This window comes from Numida meleagris, chromosome 8 (assembly GCF_002078875.1).
Source record: "Numida meleagris isolate 19003 breed g44 Domestic line chromosome 8, NumMel1.0, whole genome shotgun sequence".
In the NCBI taxonomy this organism is placed as follows: Eukaryota; Metazoa; Chordata; class Aves; order Galliformes; family Numididae; genus Numida; species Numida meleagris.
This window is the reverse complement of record NC_034416.1, coordinates 2,549,159-2,569,081: the sequence shown is the minus strand read 5'-3', so window position 1 is coordinate 2,569,081 and position 19,923 is coordinate 2,549,159. Positions and strand designations below refer to the sequence as shown.

General features: G+C 58.4%; 2 protein-coding genes across 6 annotated transcripts in view; both read left to right on the top strand.

Moving 5' to 3' along the window:
* The window catches only part of GDPD2 (glycerophosphodiester phosphodiesterase domain containing 2), a 10,171-nt gene extending 4,715 nt beyond the window's left edge, over window positions 1-5,456 (top strand). Inside the window, exons 4-13 of the mRNA XM_021406442.1 lie at window positions 138-201; window positions 305-532; window positions 707-789; window positions 1,328-1,478; window positions 1,935-2,150; window positions 3,080-3,231; window positions 3,532-3,679; window positions 3,860-3,942; window positions 4,324-4,352; window positions 4,643-5,456. Of these exons, the coding sequence (XP_021262117.1) occupies window positions 138-201; window positions 305-532; window positions 707-789; window positions 1,328-1,478; window positions 1,935-2,150; window positions 3,080-3,231; window positions 3,532-3,679; window positions 3,860-3,942; window positions 4,324-4,352; window positions 4,643-4,695 (1,207 nt within the window). The 3' untranslated portion in view covers window positions 4,696-5,456. The remainder of the gene's footprint in view (window positions 1-137; window positions 202-304; window positions 533-706; window positions 790-1,327; window positions 1,479-1,934; window positions 2,151-3,079; window positions 3,232-3,531; window positions 3,680-3,859; window positions 3,943-4,323; window positions 4,353-4,642) is intronic.
* DLG3 (discs large MAGUK scaffold protein 3) overlaps window positions 5,749-19,923 on the top strand; it is a 57,723-nt gene continuing 43,548 nt past the window's right edge. For 2 of the 5 annotated variants that reach the window (XM_021406098.1, XM_021406095.1), the window contains exons 1-5: window positions 5,787-5,892; window positions 6,385-6,525; window positions 7,582-7,713; window positions 10,344-10,486; window positions 11,310-11,453. In XM_021406098.1, coding sequence (XP_021261773.1) covers window positions 6,504-6,525; window positions 7,582-7,713; window positions 10,344-10,486; window positions 11,310-11,453 — 441 coding nt within the window. In that variant the 5' untranslated portion in view covers window positions 5,787-5,892; window positions 6,385-6,503. The other 3 variants (XM_021406096.1, XM_021406097.1, XM_021406100.1) reach the window with 3 other exon arrangements.

Sequence of the window (19,923 nt, the reverse complement as noted above, 5' to 3'; positions counted from 1 at the left end):
TAGCTGGATGCTCTGCTTCTGCTCCCCAGCAGAGCAGTGCACAGGGAGCAGTGGTGCAGTGGGAAGGACTGAGTTCTGGTAGTGATGTATCACCCCTGCTCATATTTGCTGCTTGTTATACCTGGGTGCTGCTCCAGCCCAGACTGCTCTGCAGCTGGAGGGGAGGTGCAGATGGCTGACAGGGCCCTGCAGAAATCCTGGGTTGGGATGCAAGAGCATGTAGTGGGCCAAGAAGAAACCTGCGGTGTTCTTGAGGCTGGACATGCAGTGCTTGACCTAGGGCAGCCATAAGTGAATGCCAAAGGAAGCAGCACCAGCTTGTTCCCAACAGCCTGCAAAATGCTCCCTACACACCTCACCCCTGCCCCTTCTGTCTCTTCCTCCAGGCCTCAAGGTGTTCCTGCTGCTTGCGTACTCTGCGGTGATGATCGCCCTGTACCTGGCTCCCCTGGGGATCACCTCACCCTGCATCATGGAGGAGAACCAGCTGCCCCCCAAGCCGGCCCTGGTTGGCCACCGAGGAGCCCCTATGGTGAGCAACAGCACCTGCACGATGCTCAGGGTGATGCTGAGCTGTGGGGCGCTGGTGCTGGACCATGGCTGGTGCATGGCCAAGAGAGGTGCCTGGAGCAGCACAGGGCTGGAGGATGTGGGTGAGTAGGGTGCTCTCTGCCCCTTCCTGAGCTGACGCTTGCTCCCTTTCCAGCTGGCCCCTGAGAACACCCTCATGTCTCTGCGCAAGGCGGTGGACTGCGATGTGCAAGTCTTTGAGACAGACGTCATGGTGAGGTAAAGGGGCAGCAGGGGCTCAGGGGGAGGAAGGGGCCTGTGTGTCCTGGGATGTCACCTGCCACATGGGCACCTGGGGAGCAAACCTGCAGGACTGGCACAGTCTTCATTTGGAGTCAGCCCTGTTCAAGGGCTCTGCCAACACCACCTCCCCAGCGTGGCACTGGCTCCAGCTGGGTGTCCCATCGAGCTGGGGGAGGTGCTGGGTTTCTCCCCTTCACCCAGGCTGCCTTCCAGGCCCTTAGAAGGGAAGGCACCATTAGGGCAGGTAATACTTGGAGAACAGCCCCTGGGCCCTCATCTCATGCAGTCCTCCTGTGGGGAGAGCTGTGGCAGGGAGCAAGGAGCTACATGATTCCTGGCTTGGCGTCTTGGTGCTTTCTGCTTCCTGGATGCTGACCCATCTGTGCAAAGACTCAGAATTAGGCTTGGGGTGGAGGTTACTCTTAGAAAGTGGCTGGGAGAGGGTAGAAACAGCAGAGCAGCGTTAGGAGGCAAACAGCTTGTGACACAGCCTCCTTCTCTGCTCCTTTGCCAGTGCTGATGGAGTCCCATTCCTCATGCACGATGAGAAGCTCACTAGAACCACCAACGTGCAGACCGTGTTCCCTGAGAGAGCTGCCCTGAACAGCACTGCCTTCAACTGGACAGACCTCCAGCAGCTCAATGCTGGCAGCTGGTTCCTGGAGGTCAGGATGCAGGGATGGGTGCATTGCGGGGGAAGCGAGAGCCCTGCCCTGGGTTGTGCTCCGTCTGCAGTCACCTGAGCGGTGTGCAGGAGCACTTTCATGCATGCATGGATCCCTGGGGTGCAGTTACACCCTGTGCTGGCTGCTGCACCTGGAGTTTGCTCTGAGTCACAGGGAGGTTGGGTTGTGGGGAGATGTCTCATGCCTTGCCAGTGCTCCGTGCTGAGCTGCACAGCCTGCCTGGGCATGGAGGCAGCTGGAGCGATGCTCTTCAGGTGACTAAGGACCTGCTGAATGCCCACAGGTGCTGGGGCTGCTGAAACAGTGCTGTTAGTGGGCAGCAGGGGAGAGGTGCCCTGTGCCCATCCCATGCAGGGTGGGAGGTTGGAGCAGCACTGGAGGGAGGTGGAGGCTTGCAGGCTCTGCCCACGGTGGCTGACTCTCTTTCCCTCCTAGCGGAGACCATTTTCCAGCGTACTAAGTCTTTCGCACGGCGATCGCGTGCAGGCGACTCGGCAGAAGATCCCGTCCCTGGAACAGGTGCTGAATGCAGCCAAGGAGAGCAATATCTCCATCATGTTTGACCTTCGGCCGGAGAACCACAGCGATTACCAGAGCTTCGTCAATGCCACCCTGGAAGTCATCCTACAATCCGGCATCCCACTGCAGCAGGTGAGCTGCCCACCAAGGGCTGGACCCTTCTGTCACGGTGGGAGATGCTCTGCCAACACCTCTGAGCACCTCTATCGCCCCACGCACCCCGCTGCCATCTGTGCTTCCTGCTGGGCCATCCTCTCGTACAGCAGCCCCATGAGCAGCTGATGGCCAGTCCCTGGCTTGGTAGCATAGTCCTGAAAGAGACCCCAGGGTTCTCTGTCTGGGAGAACTTGCCAAGGGTTAGGGGTTAGTGCGCAAAGCTGCAGTTTCTGCAAATACTCGTTTCCAAGAACTGGTCACTCTAGTGTGTAAACAGTGACTCAGTCAAGGGAGGAGAACACGGGTACGAGCGTGTGAAATCGATGCTCCCTGTGCTGCACCACACCTCTCCCTGCAGTCCTTTGACTTGCTGCAGCCTCCTCAGTTTCCTTTGCACTTAATCGGCCTCTGCAGTGTGAGACACGTGTTACCCTGCGGGGCTGGATGAGCACCCAAATTGCTTTCCCTGTGGGATCTCAGGGCACAATACTGTAATGCTGGCCTGGGGTGCATTCTTGCTGCAGAGTTGTGGCCAAAAGTGTGCCCTGCTCGATCCTTCAAGGACCCGGAATGACGTCAATGTCCTGTAGTGGCTCTCTTAGGCTAGAGTTGCTTTCTCCTTTCATTGGGATTTGTGCTTGCTTTTTGACTGGGACGAGCTCTTAGGAGACTGCCCTGGCTGAGATCCTCCTGGAAGATCATAGAGTCATAGAATTGCTTGAGTTGGAAGTGACCCTTAGAGGTCATCTAATCCAACTCCCCTGCACTGAGCAGGGACAAGTACAGCTCAAACAGGTTGCTCAGAGCCTGGTCCAGCCTGGCATCCAGTGCTTCCAGGAGTGGGGCAGTGTCTGCAGAGCCCTGGAGTGCCTCTTCCTTGCATGTGTTCCCTGGCTCTTGCCTAGGTCCTGTGGCTGCCGGATGGGTTCAGGGAGCAGGTCAAGCAGCAAGTCCCAGGTGTTCAGCAGATTTATGGCCGGAAGAGACTGCAGGATGAAAGGGAGCCACTGCTGCATGTCAACCTGCCCTACCAAGAAATGAGCTCCGAGGAGATCAAGTGAGAACCTGGGAGGGGGGTGGGCTGTGAGTCTGGGGTCCAGCACAAGTGAGGCCCCAACGGGGCTGAGAGCTGGGTGGAGGCTGCAGCCTGGCATGCCATGGGGCTGCTGCGGGGGATGGTGCTGGCTGCAGTGCTCTTGCTGGCCAGCAAGTCTGCCCTGAGTCTGGCTCTCCAGACAGTTGTTCTACGTGGCTGCAATTGCTGGATCGCATCCCAGACATACAGGCCTCTCTGCCACGAGCTGAGTGTGCTGGCACCCCGCTGTCTGCCATGCTGACCACGGCTCTCCCTGCGCAGGCAGTACCGCCAGGACAACATCTCAGTCAACCTGTACGTGGTGAACCAGCCCTGGCTCTTCTCCGTGCTGTGGTGCTCAGGGGTGAGCTCTGTCACCACCAATGCCTGCCAGGTGCTGAAGGAGATGAAACGCCCCATTTGGTTGCTGGTAAGTGAAACCTCTGTCCTGGTGCAAACCTGCCTGGTGTGAGGAGTGGGTCTGGTCCTGCAGCTGTATGCAGGATGGGCTTTGCCCCATGCTGTGCTGGTGTGGCAGTGTAACCTTGCTGGCACAGTGGGCAGGACTGTGCCAACTGTGGTGCTCACAGCTTGGCTTGTCACCTTGCAGCCCAGCACCACGTACCTCATGATATGGATTGTTGTAGACTGTGTCTCCTTCCTGATGATCCTCTGGGCCTTCCTCTTGATGAAGTAAGTGGGACCTGTGGGGGAGGCTGCAGGGTGCCCTGGGTAGTGAACCCTCACATGCATGCCATCTGCTGCCCCCCACCCTGGGCTGACATCATGAGGCCCCTTGGCTAGGAGACACACCGCTGCACAGAGGCAGCTCTTATCACCACACCACTGCTAAAAACGTGGCCTGACCCTTCCCAAAGCAGCTGCTCTCACCAGCTTGCTGTGCACCCCAGGGCTGAGGCTGGGGGACCTTGCCCTGCGCCAGCACTACGTACCAAGAGCAGGCTGTTGTGTGCTGTGGGGCCCCGCAGCCTGCGGCTGGGAGCTCGTGGGAGGGAAGGAGGAGGGGGGGTGTCCAGACTGACGCGCTAACATCGATCCTGCTCCATCTCCTAGGAAATGCTCCCAGCGAAGGCGGACGGCGGGTGAGTGCACAGACGCCGGCTCCTCATTCCCTGGAGGCTCCCTGCAGGCAGCCAGCCTGCCCCAGTGGAGCGTGACGGAGCCCGGCGGGCTTGGAGATGGCTGAGGGAGGGAAGGGAATCCCAGCCCAGGGAGTTCCTGCCTTGCCCTTCGCAAACAGCCCTGTGGGATGGTGCTGGGGATGCCCACATTCCCCAGTTCTCCTCCAACCGGCTTTCTGGGCAGCTCTGCCTGTCACTGTGGGGTGGTGGCTGCTGTCAGTGACTGTTTGCTTTCTCTCTCTTTTCCGCAGAGTCTGAGACGGACGTGCTGCTCACAAAGATCAACAGCCTGATGCAAGACTGACCCCTCAGCAGCCATGGGGAGGGGCAGCTGGAGAGATGCACAGCTCAGGCAGGGAGTGCTCCTCTGGCTGGCTCCGAGACTCCTTTCCTTTGCAGCCTCCTGAGCTTGCAGTTCCCTGCAGCCTTCCTGGCTCCTGTTGTGGTGCGGAACTACTCTCATCCACGAAGACCTGGAGCTGGGTCCCTCGTTCCTGCTGGCAGCGAGGGGACAGAGCTGGGGCAGGGGGCTGCCGGTGCTGCCTTGTGCCCTGGGAGCTGGGCTTTTCTCCAGGACCAAGACCTCAGCCCTGAGGTGCTCGGTTGGACGCTGGTGCGGGTCTGAGTCACTGTTTGGTGCAGGGGTACGGCAGCCTGCTGTCAGCAGCAGCGCTGGTGATAGGGATGCCTTGTTTAAAGAGCTGCTGTCCCGTGGCTGGAGATGAATAGGAAGGGGGATGCAGGGTGGCACACGATGGAGGGGGGAGCAGAGCCCTTTGCGCCCACGTGCTGGGTATGGCAGCCTGGCCCCTGCTGCTGGCTTTGTGCTTGCTGGTCGGGGTGCCCCCTCCCCCCGTAGCCAGTCCTGTGGTGCTGGGGACAGGGAGCCGGGGCTGGGGGGTGGAGGGAGCCTGGGCCACGGTGCCGCGACAGTGCTGCACAGCGACAGGGGGTGCGCCGGGAGCAGTGTTACTCAGCATCGAGCACTTTGGACTTGGAGAGGGGAGTCTGTTTCACTTGCTCCTGCCTATTTATGTCAATAAATCAGCTGAGAGGTAGACGGTCCCTGCAGCGGTGAGTTCGGCATAACTCTTTCCTCTCCCCTTTCCAGTCCCTCCCTCCGGGCTCGGGGCAAAGCAGCGATGCGCGGTGTGCCCGTGCCATCTAGTGCCGGCTCGGGGAAGCGCCGTCGGGGCGGGGGGAGCGGAGGCACCTCCGGGCCGGGGCCCTTCGCCGCGGGGAGCGGACCGGCTGCGGGGCTCCGAACCGGGCCGGCATGAAGCTGCCGGTGCCCGGGGTGGGAGCGGGGGAAGACTCGCAGCGAAGCGTCCCGGTGCTGGAAGGGTTGAGGGGCGCTCCCGGGGGCGGAGCAGGGGCGGGTGGGGGCGGCTCCTCGCCCGGTTCCCGCTGGGCGGGGCAGGCGGCGGCGGCTCGGCCGCTCGTGGGTTGGCACCGAGCGGAGCGGCCGCCGGCCACGGCGGAGCGATGATCCGCAGGGAAGGTAAGGAGAGCCGAGCCCTGCCCCGCCCCGCCCGCAGCTCCGGGCACCGCTGCCCGCAGCGCTCAACAAGTGTCCGCCCCGCCGCACCGTGACCGAGCTCCGCCGGGACGGCGCCCGGGGCTCCTCCCGGGATGGAGAACCGTGCAGCGGGTGCCCGGCTGTGAGCCTTCCCCGGGACGTGGGATGCGTCCGTACAGCAGCGTGGCTGTGGGGCGCTGCGTTTCCCCTGCGGGTAGGGAGGCCGTGGGTGTGTGGGTCAGGTGAGGAGGGACCCTATGTAAGTGGGGTGTGCTCCTACAGGCACTGTGATGTTCGGGCTGTCCCCTGGGTTTGGCATGCAGGGCCAGCACTCCCTGCTCCTGTGTCACCCACCAGGAGGGCCAGGATGACACGTGCTGCTGTTCCTGCACAGCCCGGGCTGGGTGGGATGGTCACACCGCGTTCAGTCTGTGTCCCGATGTGGTGGCCGCCGTTCTCCACCTGCTTCTTTAGGCTCTGCTGATGAGGTCAGGGAGGAGCAATGAAGATGACTCACAGGATGCTGGGCACTGGCTGAAGCCACTGTCTGATGTTGCAGAGAAAGAAGTCCTCAGTGCTGATATGGGGCTGGGATGCCTGTAAAGCCCAATGAAGGTAGAGCCCTGGAAAGTCCCTGCTCTTCCCAAAGCTGCTGCAGAGCCTGGCTGCGAGCAGGAGCGATTCACGCTTCCCCTGGCTCCTTTCTCTTCTGCTCCCGGGATGAGTCAGTGTGGCCTGGTGACACAGGCAGGACCCTGGCGGGGCGAGCTGGGACAGCAGGTGGCACGCGCCCTGGCAGACACAGGCCCCCTTGTTTGGTGACCTGAATTCCCCGCCGAGAGCCCTGGGACAAGCAGGACCATCCTTTCTGCATGAGTTCCTGGGTCAAACGATGAGACGGCGACGGCCTCCCCCGCCGCCTCACACAGACTCCCTTTGTCTGTGGGCTGCTGGGGTGACAAAGGGAAATATTCAGTGGTAGGGCTGGGACGGGCTCAAGGTCCCTGGGAGCTCCCCACCCATCTGTTTGGGTCATATCTGGGGCTGGCGCTGGATTTTGCCCAGCTATGGAGCTGAGCTGGCCAGAAAAGCATAGAGCCATCCTGGCGCAGTGAGCTCACAGCTCCGTTGTTCTAGGGCCAAGGTTGTCCCACAGCCCTGGGGAGCTTGGTCACAGCAGCCACATGGCCAGCATCCCTCCTTCCTGGCTGTATTTCCCACTGACCTAAGGCTCCGCTGCCTGGAGCAATTCTCACCCTTCACCTTGTAGAACTGCAAGTTTTTCTGCCCGTGGAACTGAGCAATTTGCAATGTCTTTGCAGCTGCCCCACTTGCACAGCCCACTATGCTCATCTCTGCTGCGACCGCCTGGCCCTGCGTGGGAGAGCTCCTAGGGGTCATGCTGGCAGCCCTGTGCAGTGGGGATGTGTCCAGCTCCCAAAAAACTCCTATGTCTGGGAGGTAGCAGTGGTGCTCGGGCTGCCCACAGGGACACCTGCATAGGAAAGCTGCTTTAGTGGCTGGCCAGCTCTGAAAAGTCTGGAGCTAGAAGGCAGTTGAGATATTGCATGGATGAGCTCTTTACACTTGAGAGTGCACTCAAGCCTTCCTAGAAGACATCTGTCCATCTCCCAGCATCAGTGCCGTGTTATTCCTGTGTCCCCTCTGCAGATACCGAACGGGCAGTGGAAATCCTGACGAGATACCAAAGCACCCTGCGCTCCCCAGAGGAACAGGAGCTGAAAGCCTCCATTGGAAAGATCTCACACATCTTTCAAAGTGAACTCTTCCAGGCTCTGCTGGGTAAGCCCCTTCCTGCTGTTCTCTGGGGCGTTGCAGTCCGTGGGTGCTCCCAGTCGGAGCAGACCCGCTCCTGGCTGTGTGGTTTCTCTTAGGGCATAGATTTTGGAGATGTGTCAGAGATGATCCCAGCGCAACCTGGGCTGCTGTGAAGGCACAAAGCAGAAGACTTGTGTATTTGAGCACAGAAGTGATGTGGGGAGAATAAAGCTGGAAGGGTCAGGTCCATGCTCACTGTCACACAGGGAGGGAGGTGGCCCAGTGTCCCGTGCGCAGTCCCTCTGTCCTGTCAACACCAGCACAAGGGCGTGCTGCTTGGTTGCTGGTGACCTTTTCAACTGGTTGAGCAGGATATTAGTTCCTGGGATAGAGCCAGCTTTCACTAGATGTGTTTACCTAACGAGGAATTTGCATTAATTGCTTCCTCCCCCGTCCCTTGAGTGTGTGTTTGTGAATTCCTCCGTCCCTGCACAGCCCTGCGTGATGCTGCCGCTTGCTGTGCTCGCTCACGGACCTCTCCGTGTCTGCAGCCCTACGGGCACACAGGGACAAGTGACACTGACACAGGGAGGGCAGAGGGCTCCCATTCCATCTGCTTTTCACCCACCCTTCTCCCAGTGGGCTGCTGTACCTCGGGAGTTTGCTTGGAGCTGCAGGGCTGGGTCAGGGTGTTTGCAGGGTGTGCTATGCCTACGCCTGCACCTGTGCTCCCCTTCTCACGGCACGGGGTGCTGCTGCCTCTGTCCTCTCCCATGCTCTCAGCAGCATGTGCTTGATTTATTTATTTTGAGGAGGTGGGGGGTACAGTTAGGCAAATGCGTGAGGCCGGTACGCAGTTATCCACAAGAGGACTTGTGCTCCTGCAGGTAACGCAGGACCTATGTTGAGTTTGAGCACCAAAGCGCGTTTATCGGGAGCAGAGCTACTGGAAGTGCCAAATGTTGCAGAGCTTCACATGTTGTTCCACATGAAAAATGCAAGGGGTGGGGCCTCCCGGGCACTTCTTTAGAAATAAGCTGCTTTGTGAACTCAGACTCTGCTCCCAGGCAATTGGGCTGCAGCATGCACGGGGCCGGGCGCTGTGCCTGCTGTCCCAGTGCCCCATGTTGCTGTGCCTGTGCTCTGCTGGACGCTGTTCCCCCAGCCTTCCCCTGCAGCCTTTTGCATCCTTTTAAAAAAAAAAAAAAAAAAAAGGGGTTCATCTGTTAGATGCACAGAGCCCAGAGGAAAGCATTAGGCCATGCCTGATCTCTGTTCTTCTGTATCAGTCTGGAGTTACTCTTTCTTCCTGGATCCAGAGGGGATTTATGCTGTTGTCAAATGGACACCAGCCCATAAACAGAACATGTGTTCTCCTGTGGTGACGTTCCTGCCCCAGACGGGGACACCAGCAGTGGTGTTCCCCTGCAATGGAGCCATCCAAATCCTGTTTTCATTTTCGGGAACTCTTGTGCATTCCAAGCGTAATCCACGCAGCCAGGAGCCCGTGGTATCCTGTTACGCAATGACTACTTTTATAAGCAGAGGGAGAGATGTTTTTGCAGAAAAGCAAAGTCTGTCTGTCCGGCTGTGGGACGAGCAGTGGCTGTGACCTCAGTGCTGATCAATGTCGGCTTTGGGGGCTGTTTTTGGCACCAGAGATGCACCTGGGGATTGGCATCTGTGCACCCCCCCTCCTCTTCCTGTGGCTGCTGGGTTTCCTGCAGGGCACCCTTTGCTATGCACCAGGTTTTAGGAAATCCATTAAAGCTGTGCATTTAACAAACCCCCCCGGAGCCTTTGGTTCCCTTTGGGTCTGCTGCAGAATTGCAGTATTACAGGATCATTAAGATTGGAAAAGACCAGTAAGGCCACCTAGTCCAACCCATCCCCACCATGCCCTGTAAACTGGGGCTCCCTAGGCTCCTCTGTAGCGGACACAGACAATGAATTTGTTTTCCCTGCTGTGGCTTTCCCCCGTCTGAGTGCTTCTTTCCACACCGCCCCTTTTTGGCCCTGGAGCCCTGACTGCCTCCAGTCTCCCACGTGCTGCTGGGATTTACGACTTTGCCATGCTGTGTGCAAGGCGTTCACCACAGCCCCTCGGCCGACCTCTTGGAGTGTGGTACATTTAACCTGGCAGCATTTCCCATCCTTCCTGGTTTTCTCATTTGGACACAGCTCCAGCTATTTAGGAGCATGCCTTCTCCCCTTCAAAGCCCCCCCCTTCCTGCAGTCCTGCATTGTTTTCCTCCTTTTCCTCTTGTAACATCCACCAGCCAATGCTGCACGTGTGCTTTGATGTCACCGTGCAGAGCCTCTAAATAGGGTTTGCTGCTTCCCACCCTCTTTCTCACCCCTTCCAGTTTCTTTCTGAAGAGCTTCTCACTTGTTCTGTAGTTCCCCTTCTGAAATTAATCACTTAAACGCGGTGACATGAGATTCGCTGCTCCCTCAGCGCTGGGCTGGGGCTGCTGCGTGTTTCCATTAGGGAGTGCTGCAGCCCCACTGCTTCCTGCAGTGCCCCGTGGGCGGGATGGAGAGGGGAAGATGCTCCTGGCAGGGGTAGGAGGAGGCACCCGCAGACCCCGCACAGGATGCTGGCACCGTGCTCCCTGCCCGCTCCCGCTGACGTTTCTTGCTCTGTTTTGTAGATATCCACGAATTCTACGACTTCACGCTGCGCTCGGCGCCCCTGCAGCCTCCCAGCCCGGCACCGCGTCGCGGCACAGCCCGGCAGCAGCGTGCTGAGCCCGGCTGCAACCTCAGCCCTAGAGAGCCCCACAGCCCCCCCGAGGTAAGAGCCGCTCCGGTCCCTGCAGAGGGGACAGGTTGGCATCGGCTCCCATGCCAGCAGCGTGTTTCCACACCTCCTCTGTCAGAGCTTGCCTCAATAATTAGGCAACGTCTCTCATTCATAAGCGTTAATTGAATTATTCCTAATGCAAATGACTTCAGCTGCAGCTCTGCTTCTTGCCCTGCTTTCTGCTGTGGATTCTGAACGAGCCACCTCGCAAGCTGCTTTTGATAACTGGAGTTGGGCCTTTCAAGTTTCCTTTTTCAGGATTTTTTCTGACTCTCTGATAACTTCCGTGCCTCTTATTTGCATTCTCTTTAATTTCCAGCAGTCTTTTAAGAGATACAGCACCAGGCAGAGAGGGATTGATTGAGCAGTAGGCTCTGAGTTATCTCACGGGCACAAAAGCAAATTGAATTGCCTTGATGGAGTGGGGGTAGTTTTGTCTTTCCAGGCCTGCTCCCATCCTTCACTCGCAGCTCTAAATCTGGTCTATGGCTATGGATCAGTTTTCAGTGGGCTTACACCTTATTTCTGGAGCAACAGGCACCGAGATCCTATTTAGCTTTCATGGGTCTCCTGCAGCCCCAGTCTCAGCAGTGAGGTCCACCTGCCTAAGCACACGGACACTGCCACATCCCTCCTTCTTTCTCCAAAAAGATGTATGGAGATATCTCACATTGCTGGAACGTAGAACGGAATGGGTTGGAAGGGACCTAAACAATCATCCACTTCCAGCACAGCAGTGGGATCACCCTGCCCTGAACGCATCCCAGGGGCTCGCAACCCTCCCTACCCACCTGTGTCCCGGGTCTCATTGCAGGCACCAGCCCAGGCTGGTGAGCAAAGGCTGCTCCCGGTGACACCGGCAACACCGCCGCGGCTGGTGAGGGTGACAGCGCGCCGGACGGAAGCACCGACCAGTGTCTGCAGCCTGGTGCTGGGTTCCCGCAGCGCCCTGCCGCAGGTGAGCCCCCGCACCGCGTCCCACCCGGCCACCGGCTGCCACCGTGGGGACAGCACCGGGGCTGCGTGCCCATAGCGCCGCGGGACGGTGCCGGGGAGGTGCCTGGGGCTGGTGTTTCCTTGGGCTGGTCCCTTTGGGATGGTGATGCTCAGGCTGGGAGACGTGGCAATAACGCCAATAGCATCCCCCGTGTGTTAGCGCTCGCGTGGTCCAGTGTCAGCCCTGTGGGCTGGGAGGAGAGATGGATGTGGCACAGGATGGAAATCCTCCCAGCCCTGTCCTTTTTGCCCCATATCTCCGTCTCGCTCCCACCTCGCGGTTTTCCACCTTTTTCTCCAAGCTCCTCAATGGCAGGTCCATTCCTCAGCATACCGGCAGCTTTTCTCTGCTGTTTGCCATCTATCTGGATGTGGGTCGTAAATCTCAGCTTCCTCCTGGTGCGAGCGCATCGTGTGGGCTCTGTACCTGGTGTTGGTTGTAGGGACGAGTGAAGGGCAAAACGCGCTCTGAGCCTTTAGGGAGGGCTGGAGTGGCTGTGATGGATGGAGCTCACCAGATGTAAAATAACACGAAGACTTTGTTTTCCTTGGCACAGCTTTAATCAGTCCTTGTTTGCTAGGTCGGATTCCTCTTCCAAAATATGTTAAACGTGAAAATCACACTGCTGCTTTTCCCTCGGTTTTCGATGTTTCCCTTCTCACTTTAGACTCCAATAAAATGGGTAATGTCCCATTTTTTTTCCTTACTGTTGAATTTCTCCTTTTCCTCTCACTGCTCTCTGCGTCCTCAAACACTCACCAAATCCTTACCTGTGCTGGAAGAGGTGGGGACCGTGGTTTTACGGAGACGAGAGGTGGTCTCTGCAGTGAAAACTTGCTTTGCATCCACTGGGAATCCACCTGCTTTTAATATTTCATCCTCTGGGATTTCAGATGGAGCCTTCCCCCTTTCCCCCTACGCTCACCCTGGTGTCCCTGGGCTGCACCCCTGCACACGGGGCTCTCAGGGGCAGGAACCTACAAGCACAGCAGCTCTTCCATTCAGCCCCGCGTGCCTGGCTGAGATGTAGACACCTCCCCTCAATGTTGAGATTTCACACGATGGGGAATCTGCTGTGTGATAGCCCGGCTCTCCTGATGGTTATTTCTCCTTTCCATTAAAAATCTGCACTTTACTGCTAGCCTGGATTCCTCTCGCTTTAGCTCCCAGCCCCAGGAGGTTTTGCTGCCTTTGTTTGCCGGGATAAAGGACCGCAGCAATCAGAGCTGTTCCCAACATGTCGGTATTTATAGATGCGTCTGAGTTCCCTCTTAACTTTCCCTTAGATAAACTAAACAGATTGGCTTCCTCACTCGCTCAGTGTTGTTCCAGCCCTGAAATTGTTCCTGTCATTCTATTCTGAAGCGTTTCTTTTCTTTTCAGCCTTTTCCTTGTATGGGGTTGGGTCAGTGTGATGGGCACCTTCAGCTAGAGCACTCACACCCACACCTCTTCCCTCCCAACCCAAATGCGTGCAGAGCAGGGGCCTGGAGGGAAAACCTTTAGGATAGTGATGTGCAGTGCTTGGCTGTGCCTGGGGCTCTGCAATCTGTGGGGCAGCTCTCCTGGAAACTGGGACCAAGCAGTGCTGGAAGCTGCAGGCTCGGAGCTGCTCCTCTCCAAACTGGGTTATGTGGAGTTGGCCACAGAGGTGAGCCTCATCCCTCAGCTGTCCTCATCTGAACATTGTCATCGTTGCTTGAAGACATGCTTTGACCTGCACCTCCATGTGCAGGATGTCACAGGGTTGGATGACCCTCCACACCCAACTCCTGCCCTGCTCCTGGCTGGCTTCTTGTTCCTGGCTTTTGGTGCCGCATTTCTAAAGCACTTGAGTTGCAAATGGCACTCAGAAGAACCGAGGAAGCTTTTATGATAGATTATATTCAATGATAATAGGGCACGTGGGCGCCAAGGCAGGGCAGAGCAGCTGCATCCCTTGTGCTATCAGCCCACAAGCAAGGGCTCCAGTGGATAGCTCACTGCTGAGAAAAGGCGTGGAGACAAGCTGGTGTGTCCTGCCAGCTTCTTTTATTGCATCCATCGCTGTGAATAAGTTTTCTGTCGTCCTGGCTCCGGCCTCTCCCCAGCGGTAACAGCAGAGTGAAAGTCACCGTAACCTGCCTTAGCCAGGAAGGCGCACAAGAAACGAATGGCCTGTCTGCACGAATGCTTCCAGGAACAGGAAATGTTCTGTCTGCTGCCATGGCTCCGTGCACTCCGAGTAGCCCCGCGCCGTGCAAATGGCTGCTGCTCAGGAAGCGGGACCGGCACGCAGAGCGTCAGCGTGCTTTTGGGGGCTGAAAGCATCCCTCGGTGGGAAAGCGATGTTCAGCCCACAAAGGGATGCGGGCAGCTGCAACACCCCGTGGAAGCACGATCCTGCACGCTCTGTGGGGTTTTGCCAGCCAAATCCTCCATGTCGGCCTCTCTCTGCTTTAGCTTTTGGGGCTTGCGCGTGGGGAAGAACGCGATGCTGCTCCCGCAAGCGCTGCCCGCCTGTGCCCAGGGGGTGGCAGGAAGGCTTCGTCTGTCTGAAAGCACCATCCTCCCCCCCCCCCCCCCCCCCCTCCCGGCTCAGGGAGCAGAGAGCAGCCAGCTGGAGCGATGAATGCCAGAGGAACAATACCGCTGATGAGCAGAAACGCTGCGGCTGCGAGGAAGCGCTGCTCGGCCCCTGACGGAGCCGCTCTGACTTCATCTCTGTCACTGTGCCACCGCGGTCTGCCCTGCGCATCCCTCCCTGCGCCGCGATGCTGATCCCGGCAGCCGATGCTGAGTGCCAGCGGCTCTTAGAGTGATGGAGGGGCTGCTTCAGCAAGCAGTTGTGCCTTGCGTGCTTCTGTGTTGCCGGTGGATGGGAAACCCTGCTGGCAGAGCTGCTGCCTCTCGCCCAGGCTATGGGTGCAGGGGAGTGTGCCCCCCGTGTGCCAGGCAGAGGGTGTTTTGGCAAAGGCCAATAATGTCCCCTTCCCTTCCTGCCAGCCCAGGGAGGACACGGCCCAGCCCTGCAGGATCTCGGGAGCCCTCCCTGCTGCTGTCAGTGCTGAAGAAAACATAAGTGTTCACCCTGACCCCTAGCTTGGGGGCTGCTCCGCCAGCACCACTGTGCCTGTCTGCTTCACCTCAGAAGCCAAAGCACTGAGGCCAAGCAGATGTCTGTCTGTCTGTCTGTCCGCCTGTCTGCTGCAACTCGCTCCAACTCAGCCACACATCAGCCCTTGCAGCACAGACACCCAGCTGGGCAGCCGCTACCCGTGTCTCGAGAAGGCTGCTGCACAAAGGGGATTTCAGCATGGGCTGTGTCAGGGAGAGCTGTCACTTCGGTGGACGTTTTGGGGTTGAATGGCCTCAGCTTTACTAGAGGCTCTTGCTATTCTTGCTGCAGAGATGAACAAGGAGATGCTTAGACTTCAGTTCTCCCAGCTCTATGTATGGCTTCAGCAAAGGATGAATTTGATGGAGCCACCAGCCTGTCAAACGCAGATCACGTGCAGCCATCTGTTCCCACTCTATTCAGGGACTTTCCGTCTAAAACCAGCAGCAAAAGGAAGATCCATAGCAGGCTGCGAGGCTTTTCTGGCTCTGCAGCACAGGAAGGTTCTGCTGGAGATGGGGCTGTTGGTCTGTCCACTCACTCAGGTCATCGTTGCTGTTTGGGAGTTATTTTGTTCGGTGATAGTGCAAGCATGTGCAGTGCTGGGCTGCCCCATAGCCATGCTCCCATAGCCCAGATGAACTCCGAGTCCATCCTTCCAGATCCATGCTTCACTGACCTCCTCCTGCTGTCCCCAGCAGGGCAGGGCTGCTGGCATTACCTGTGCATTGAGAGTCATGCTTTCCCAGGGCTTAGCTCTGAAAGCAGGAGCTGACACCACCAGAGCAGAATAGGGACTGAAGCGCCCTGGGTGCCAGTCTCTGGAGGCTGATGACAAATCTCCCGGGTGCGTTTTTGCAAAGTAAATGGGCTCCTCTCTCCATTCTGTTAAAGGAACAAAATGAGCTGCAAGGCAGAGCCTGGCAGGCCAGCTGCCTCCTAGCTAGAGCCGGGAAAACGTCGCTGCATCTTAATGGTGTCGGGAAGGATGGAATCAGAATGGTGGTGAAAGAGGCATCACCAGCGCTGTTATAAATAGAGCAGCCGTGATAACTGCTCAGGAGGCTTTTTAGTCTTTGGGATTTGGAGGATAAGCACTGAGCTATGCTGAGAGGTCCATTATCTGTGGCTTTTGTAGGAGTTAGGGGAATCTGCAGGGGAACGAGGGCAGTGGATGAGTGCGGGTTTGGGAATCATCCCTCTTGTGAATCTGAGTGTGACCCCGTTTTAAGGCTTTCTGCTACGTGCTGCTGCCTCTTGCACTGCTCTGCCTGCTCCGAGGTGGTTGCACCACGCGTGGCTGCAGTGATGGTTTCAGGCCAACCTGGTGCCCTGCTGCAGGAATGCACGGATTCTCTCCAGCACCCGCTGTAACCACGCAGCCTGCAAGCACACAGCACAATGCAAGAACTTTGCTGGCATTGCACTTAAGAAATGATTCCAAGCATTGAGATTCAGGCAAAGGACCCCTGCGCTCTGTGGCCTAGATAGTTCTCAGGGCTGGCACTGCTTAGGCATTCTGGTGCCCGCAGCACTGGCACATGGAGCATCGTGCCCAGCCTCACCACCAGGCACCCACCTGTGCGTGCCCAGAGCCAGGCTCAGCTCTGCCAGCATCGCAGCCGTGTCCTGCCGCATGTCTCTTCCCCTTTCAGGGTCATTTTCAGACCGGGTCACTTCACAGCCAGGTTCCTGCAGTCCGCATGCAGGAGAGTTTGCAGAGAGCAACCAATGCAGGGATGCACTGCGGTGCTGGGGAGGCATAACCTGCTCCTGGGCCAGTGTCATTGCTGATGCCATCAGGTCCATGCCCCCACATGTGCCATGTTGCTGTGTCCCATGCATGCAAGGACGTGTTTTGCAAGCTGAATCTCACGTGGTGTTTTTGCAGGGAAGTTTTGTGCCTTCTGGTATCGTGCTGCTGCAGGAGTGCACCTGTGGGGCTGCTTTGGTGCAGAACAGCAGCGTGGCAATAGAGCCGCTCTCCCAGTTCTCTGCTGTCACCCATCCATGAGCCCCCCACAACAGCCAGACCTGAGCAGCCGTGTCCCACCCTGCAGGTGGGCAGAGTCACCTGTCACCCCGGGCTTATGCCAAGTGCTGACACGCAGCTGTCTGTCAGTGCATCCATGCCTCTGTGGCCTGAGGTGCACCTGCTGCCTGCCCCACGCGTGAGCACACCTTTCAAGGTCACCTCAGGGCTTCCGAAATACTCCTTTCTGCTCTAGGCGTGCGGGCGGCGGAGGGGAAGGGTTTAAAAGCGACACTGCGCCTTTAAGGGAGGCCCGTGAGCCGGCTGCGGCCCTGCGGCACGGCCGCTGATTGGCTGAGCGGCGGGCAGGCGGGCGGGAGGCGGGGACAGCCATTCAGAAACTCCGAGCTGCACTCGCTCCCTTAAAGGGGACGCGGCAGGGCAGAAAAGTAGGGCTGAGGCCGGCCGGGCGGCCACCTCCCGTCCGTCGCAGCTGGCTCTGGTCATCGCCGGGTCCCCACGTACACCAGCACGCTGCTGCCCTGGATGAGTGGCCGCCCTGACCCCCTGGTTGCAGGGGCAATGCAAGTGAGTGCCCCGAGCCCATAGGACGTGGCAGTGCTTTATTGCCATGCCTGTGCAGAACTGAGTCGTGTTAATGTTTAATCCGAGGTAAGGGCCTTTTCCCTGTTTTTCTGGGCTTCCAGCTGTGCCTTTGATGCTTAAAACTGCCGTTCAGCTCTGAAATGCGTGATATGATTCCCCTGTGGCTGTGCATTGCAGAACCCCCCAAAACCCTCTGCCCTGTGAGCAGGAGTGTGAGCTTCAGGGCCAAGCAGGAGCTGAGCAGAGTGGCTGTGTCCACGCACAATGCCCAGGGCAATTGCTTGCTGCTAAATAGAGCCTCTGCACAAAGAGAACTCGGGCTGTGCCGTGGGGGACCTGCCGCGGGTCCCCAGCGTGAAGCTCAGCCCCATCAGCACACCAGGGAATATTTCATAGTCCATTTGCTGCAATTGCAACTGCAGAAAGTGGTTATTGGTGCTGACTGAAGAACCTCGTGCAGTTGCCCCCATCTTCCTCGGGGTTACGGGGGTGATACCTTCGCATCAGCCCCCATGCTCCGGCTCGCACATGGCTTTGGGGCAGCGCTGTCACGCTGCGGGCTCTGCGCACTACGGGCATCCTCCATTCCTAGGAAGGCTGCGGGCACACCAAGCCCTTCTGAGCTGGCTGCAGTCCCTTCCTTCACGCTGACCTAGGAAGGGTCTGTGCCCGCCCCTCACGCTTGCCTTCCTCTTCCCGCAGGGCTTCGTGTGAGAGGAAGGGAGAGATGTGAGAGATGCCGGCAGCGCCCGCTAAAGCCTAGCTCCGTGCCGCCCTCGTGCCGTGTAAATAGCACCGCCTCTGGGATTTCTTGACGCTTTGCTGAAATTAGCACCTGAGAAAAGAGCAGCTGCCAAAGCCACATTTAAATAAGACGGGCAGGCTGCTGGTAGGAAGAGGAGAATGGATCGGAGAGTGTCCCTGAAGTGCCCCACACCAACCTCCTCCTGAGCCCAGCAACACGTCCCGAGCCCCACACGGTGCTCTAGGGAGCAGTGCGGGCAGGCAGCAACCAGGATTTTATTCCTCTTGGTTGGGGCTGGCAGAGGACACGTGTGGGTCACCGTAAATGAGGAGGAAAGGAACAATCCTCACGCCAAGGACAGTGCAGAGGATCTAAAGCAGGATATGCAGGCAGGGAGCTGCAAGCTGGGAAGGACTCCATGAGGGAAGTATGGGGCCTCTGCAGGTGACAATGGGATACCCATAGATGAGTGAGCTGGGGGAGGAAGCAGGAGGTGCAGGCATGGACTACCAGGGGAGAAACAAAGCCAACGCTTCTCTTTATTGTTCATTCCATTCCTTATTAAAGCGATTTTCCCTACCAGGTCTCGTCCTTTGCTTTCACACACCCTCCTCTAAGTGAAAGCCCATGTCCTCACCTGTCCTCACTGCAGGACTGAGCGAACAGAGCCACGTTGGGAGGAGGGCAGCGTGCACGTTCTGGGCACATCTCTGATGCTGGAGTGACCCAGATCTCAGAGATGCTGGGTAGCCAGGAAGGACTCTGTGTCCCGCCATGCTCAGGCAGGAGGTGCTGAGCACCTGCCCGTTCCTACAAGGCTTGTTGCAGTTCTGTGTGCAGCAGTCCCCCTGCCCCTTACAGCTGTGCTAAGCCTAGAGCCAGGGGGATTTCAGCGTGAACATGTGACAGCTCCGTGTCATCAAGAGCAGTGTGTGACCGTAGCATCCACGCTGTGACAGAGGAGACCTGGGCAGCCCAGAGGCAATGAATTGCATCCAGTGCTGGGGAGGACAGACTCTGCACCGCGCAGAGGGGACTGAGGTGCTCAGGGCTTCTGGGACAACGCGGATCTTATTACAGCTGTTAACGATTAGAAGGCCAGGCTCAGCTTTTCCTTAATGAGTCAGATATGCTTTTCTGCTGCGGTCTTCCTTTCTACCCTTCAACTTGTGAGGGTGATTCTTCTGATCTTCTGTGCCAGAGGCGTGGAGCCGCTGAGCTGCCCTGGGCCTAATGCACAAGTTGGGATTTCGGCAGCCCCAAACACTCTGCTTTTACCGTCCCCTGATGGCAGTGGTTGGAAGGCCCAGAGAAAGCCCTTGGGGATTCTGCACCCCAAAAAAGGCTCACAGGCAGCAACCCCAGGGTGCAGTGCTGGAGTGCACAGTAACAGAGCAAAGCAGGATGAGAGCTGATGTGGGGATGCAGCTGTATGCGTGGAGCTAGGGGTGGAGACAGGGTGAGGGCAGCTGCAAGTGAGGCAGGGAACTGTGGAGCAAAGGGTTTCTGGACTCCCGCAAGCACGAGGTGCTGGGGAGCAGCAGGGCACAAAGCCGGGCTGAGCAGGCCGTGGGGCTGCACGGCACGGCGTTTTCCTGGCTCTCTGTTTGCGGGGCGGGTTTTGGCACTGCTGCCGGGGAGGGAGGGAGGGCGAAATTGCTCTTTGGTTGCGGGAACCCCCGTCCGCGCTGCCCCTCATCCCCCGCCTTTCCCCAGCGGCACTCCGGGGGCGGCGGGCGGCCGCGGTGCGGGGCGGTGCGGGGCGGTGCGCGGAGGCTCCGCGGCGCAGATTGGCGGGGAGCGGCGGGGAGAGGCGGAGGATGCTCCGCGCCGCCGCCGCAGGTGCCGCGCTCCGCGCTCCCGAGCCGCGCCGCGCCGGACCGGGCTGAACCGCGCCGAACCGAACCGGGCTGAACCGCCCCATGCAGCCGAGCGGAGCGGAGCCCCGAGCAGGGACTGAGCCACCCAGGGAGTGAGCGGCGCGACCCCGCGGAGCTCCCCGCGCCGTAAC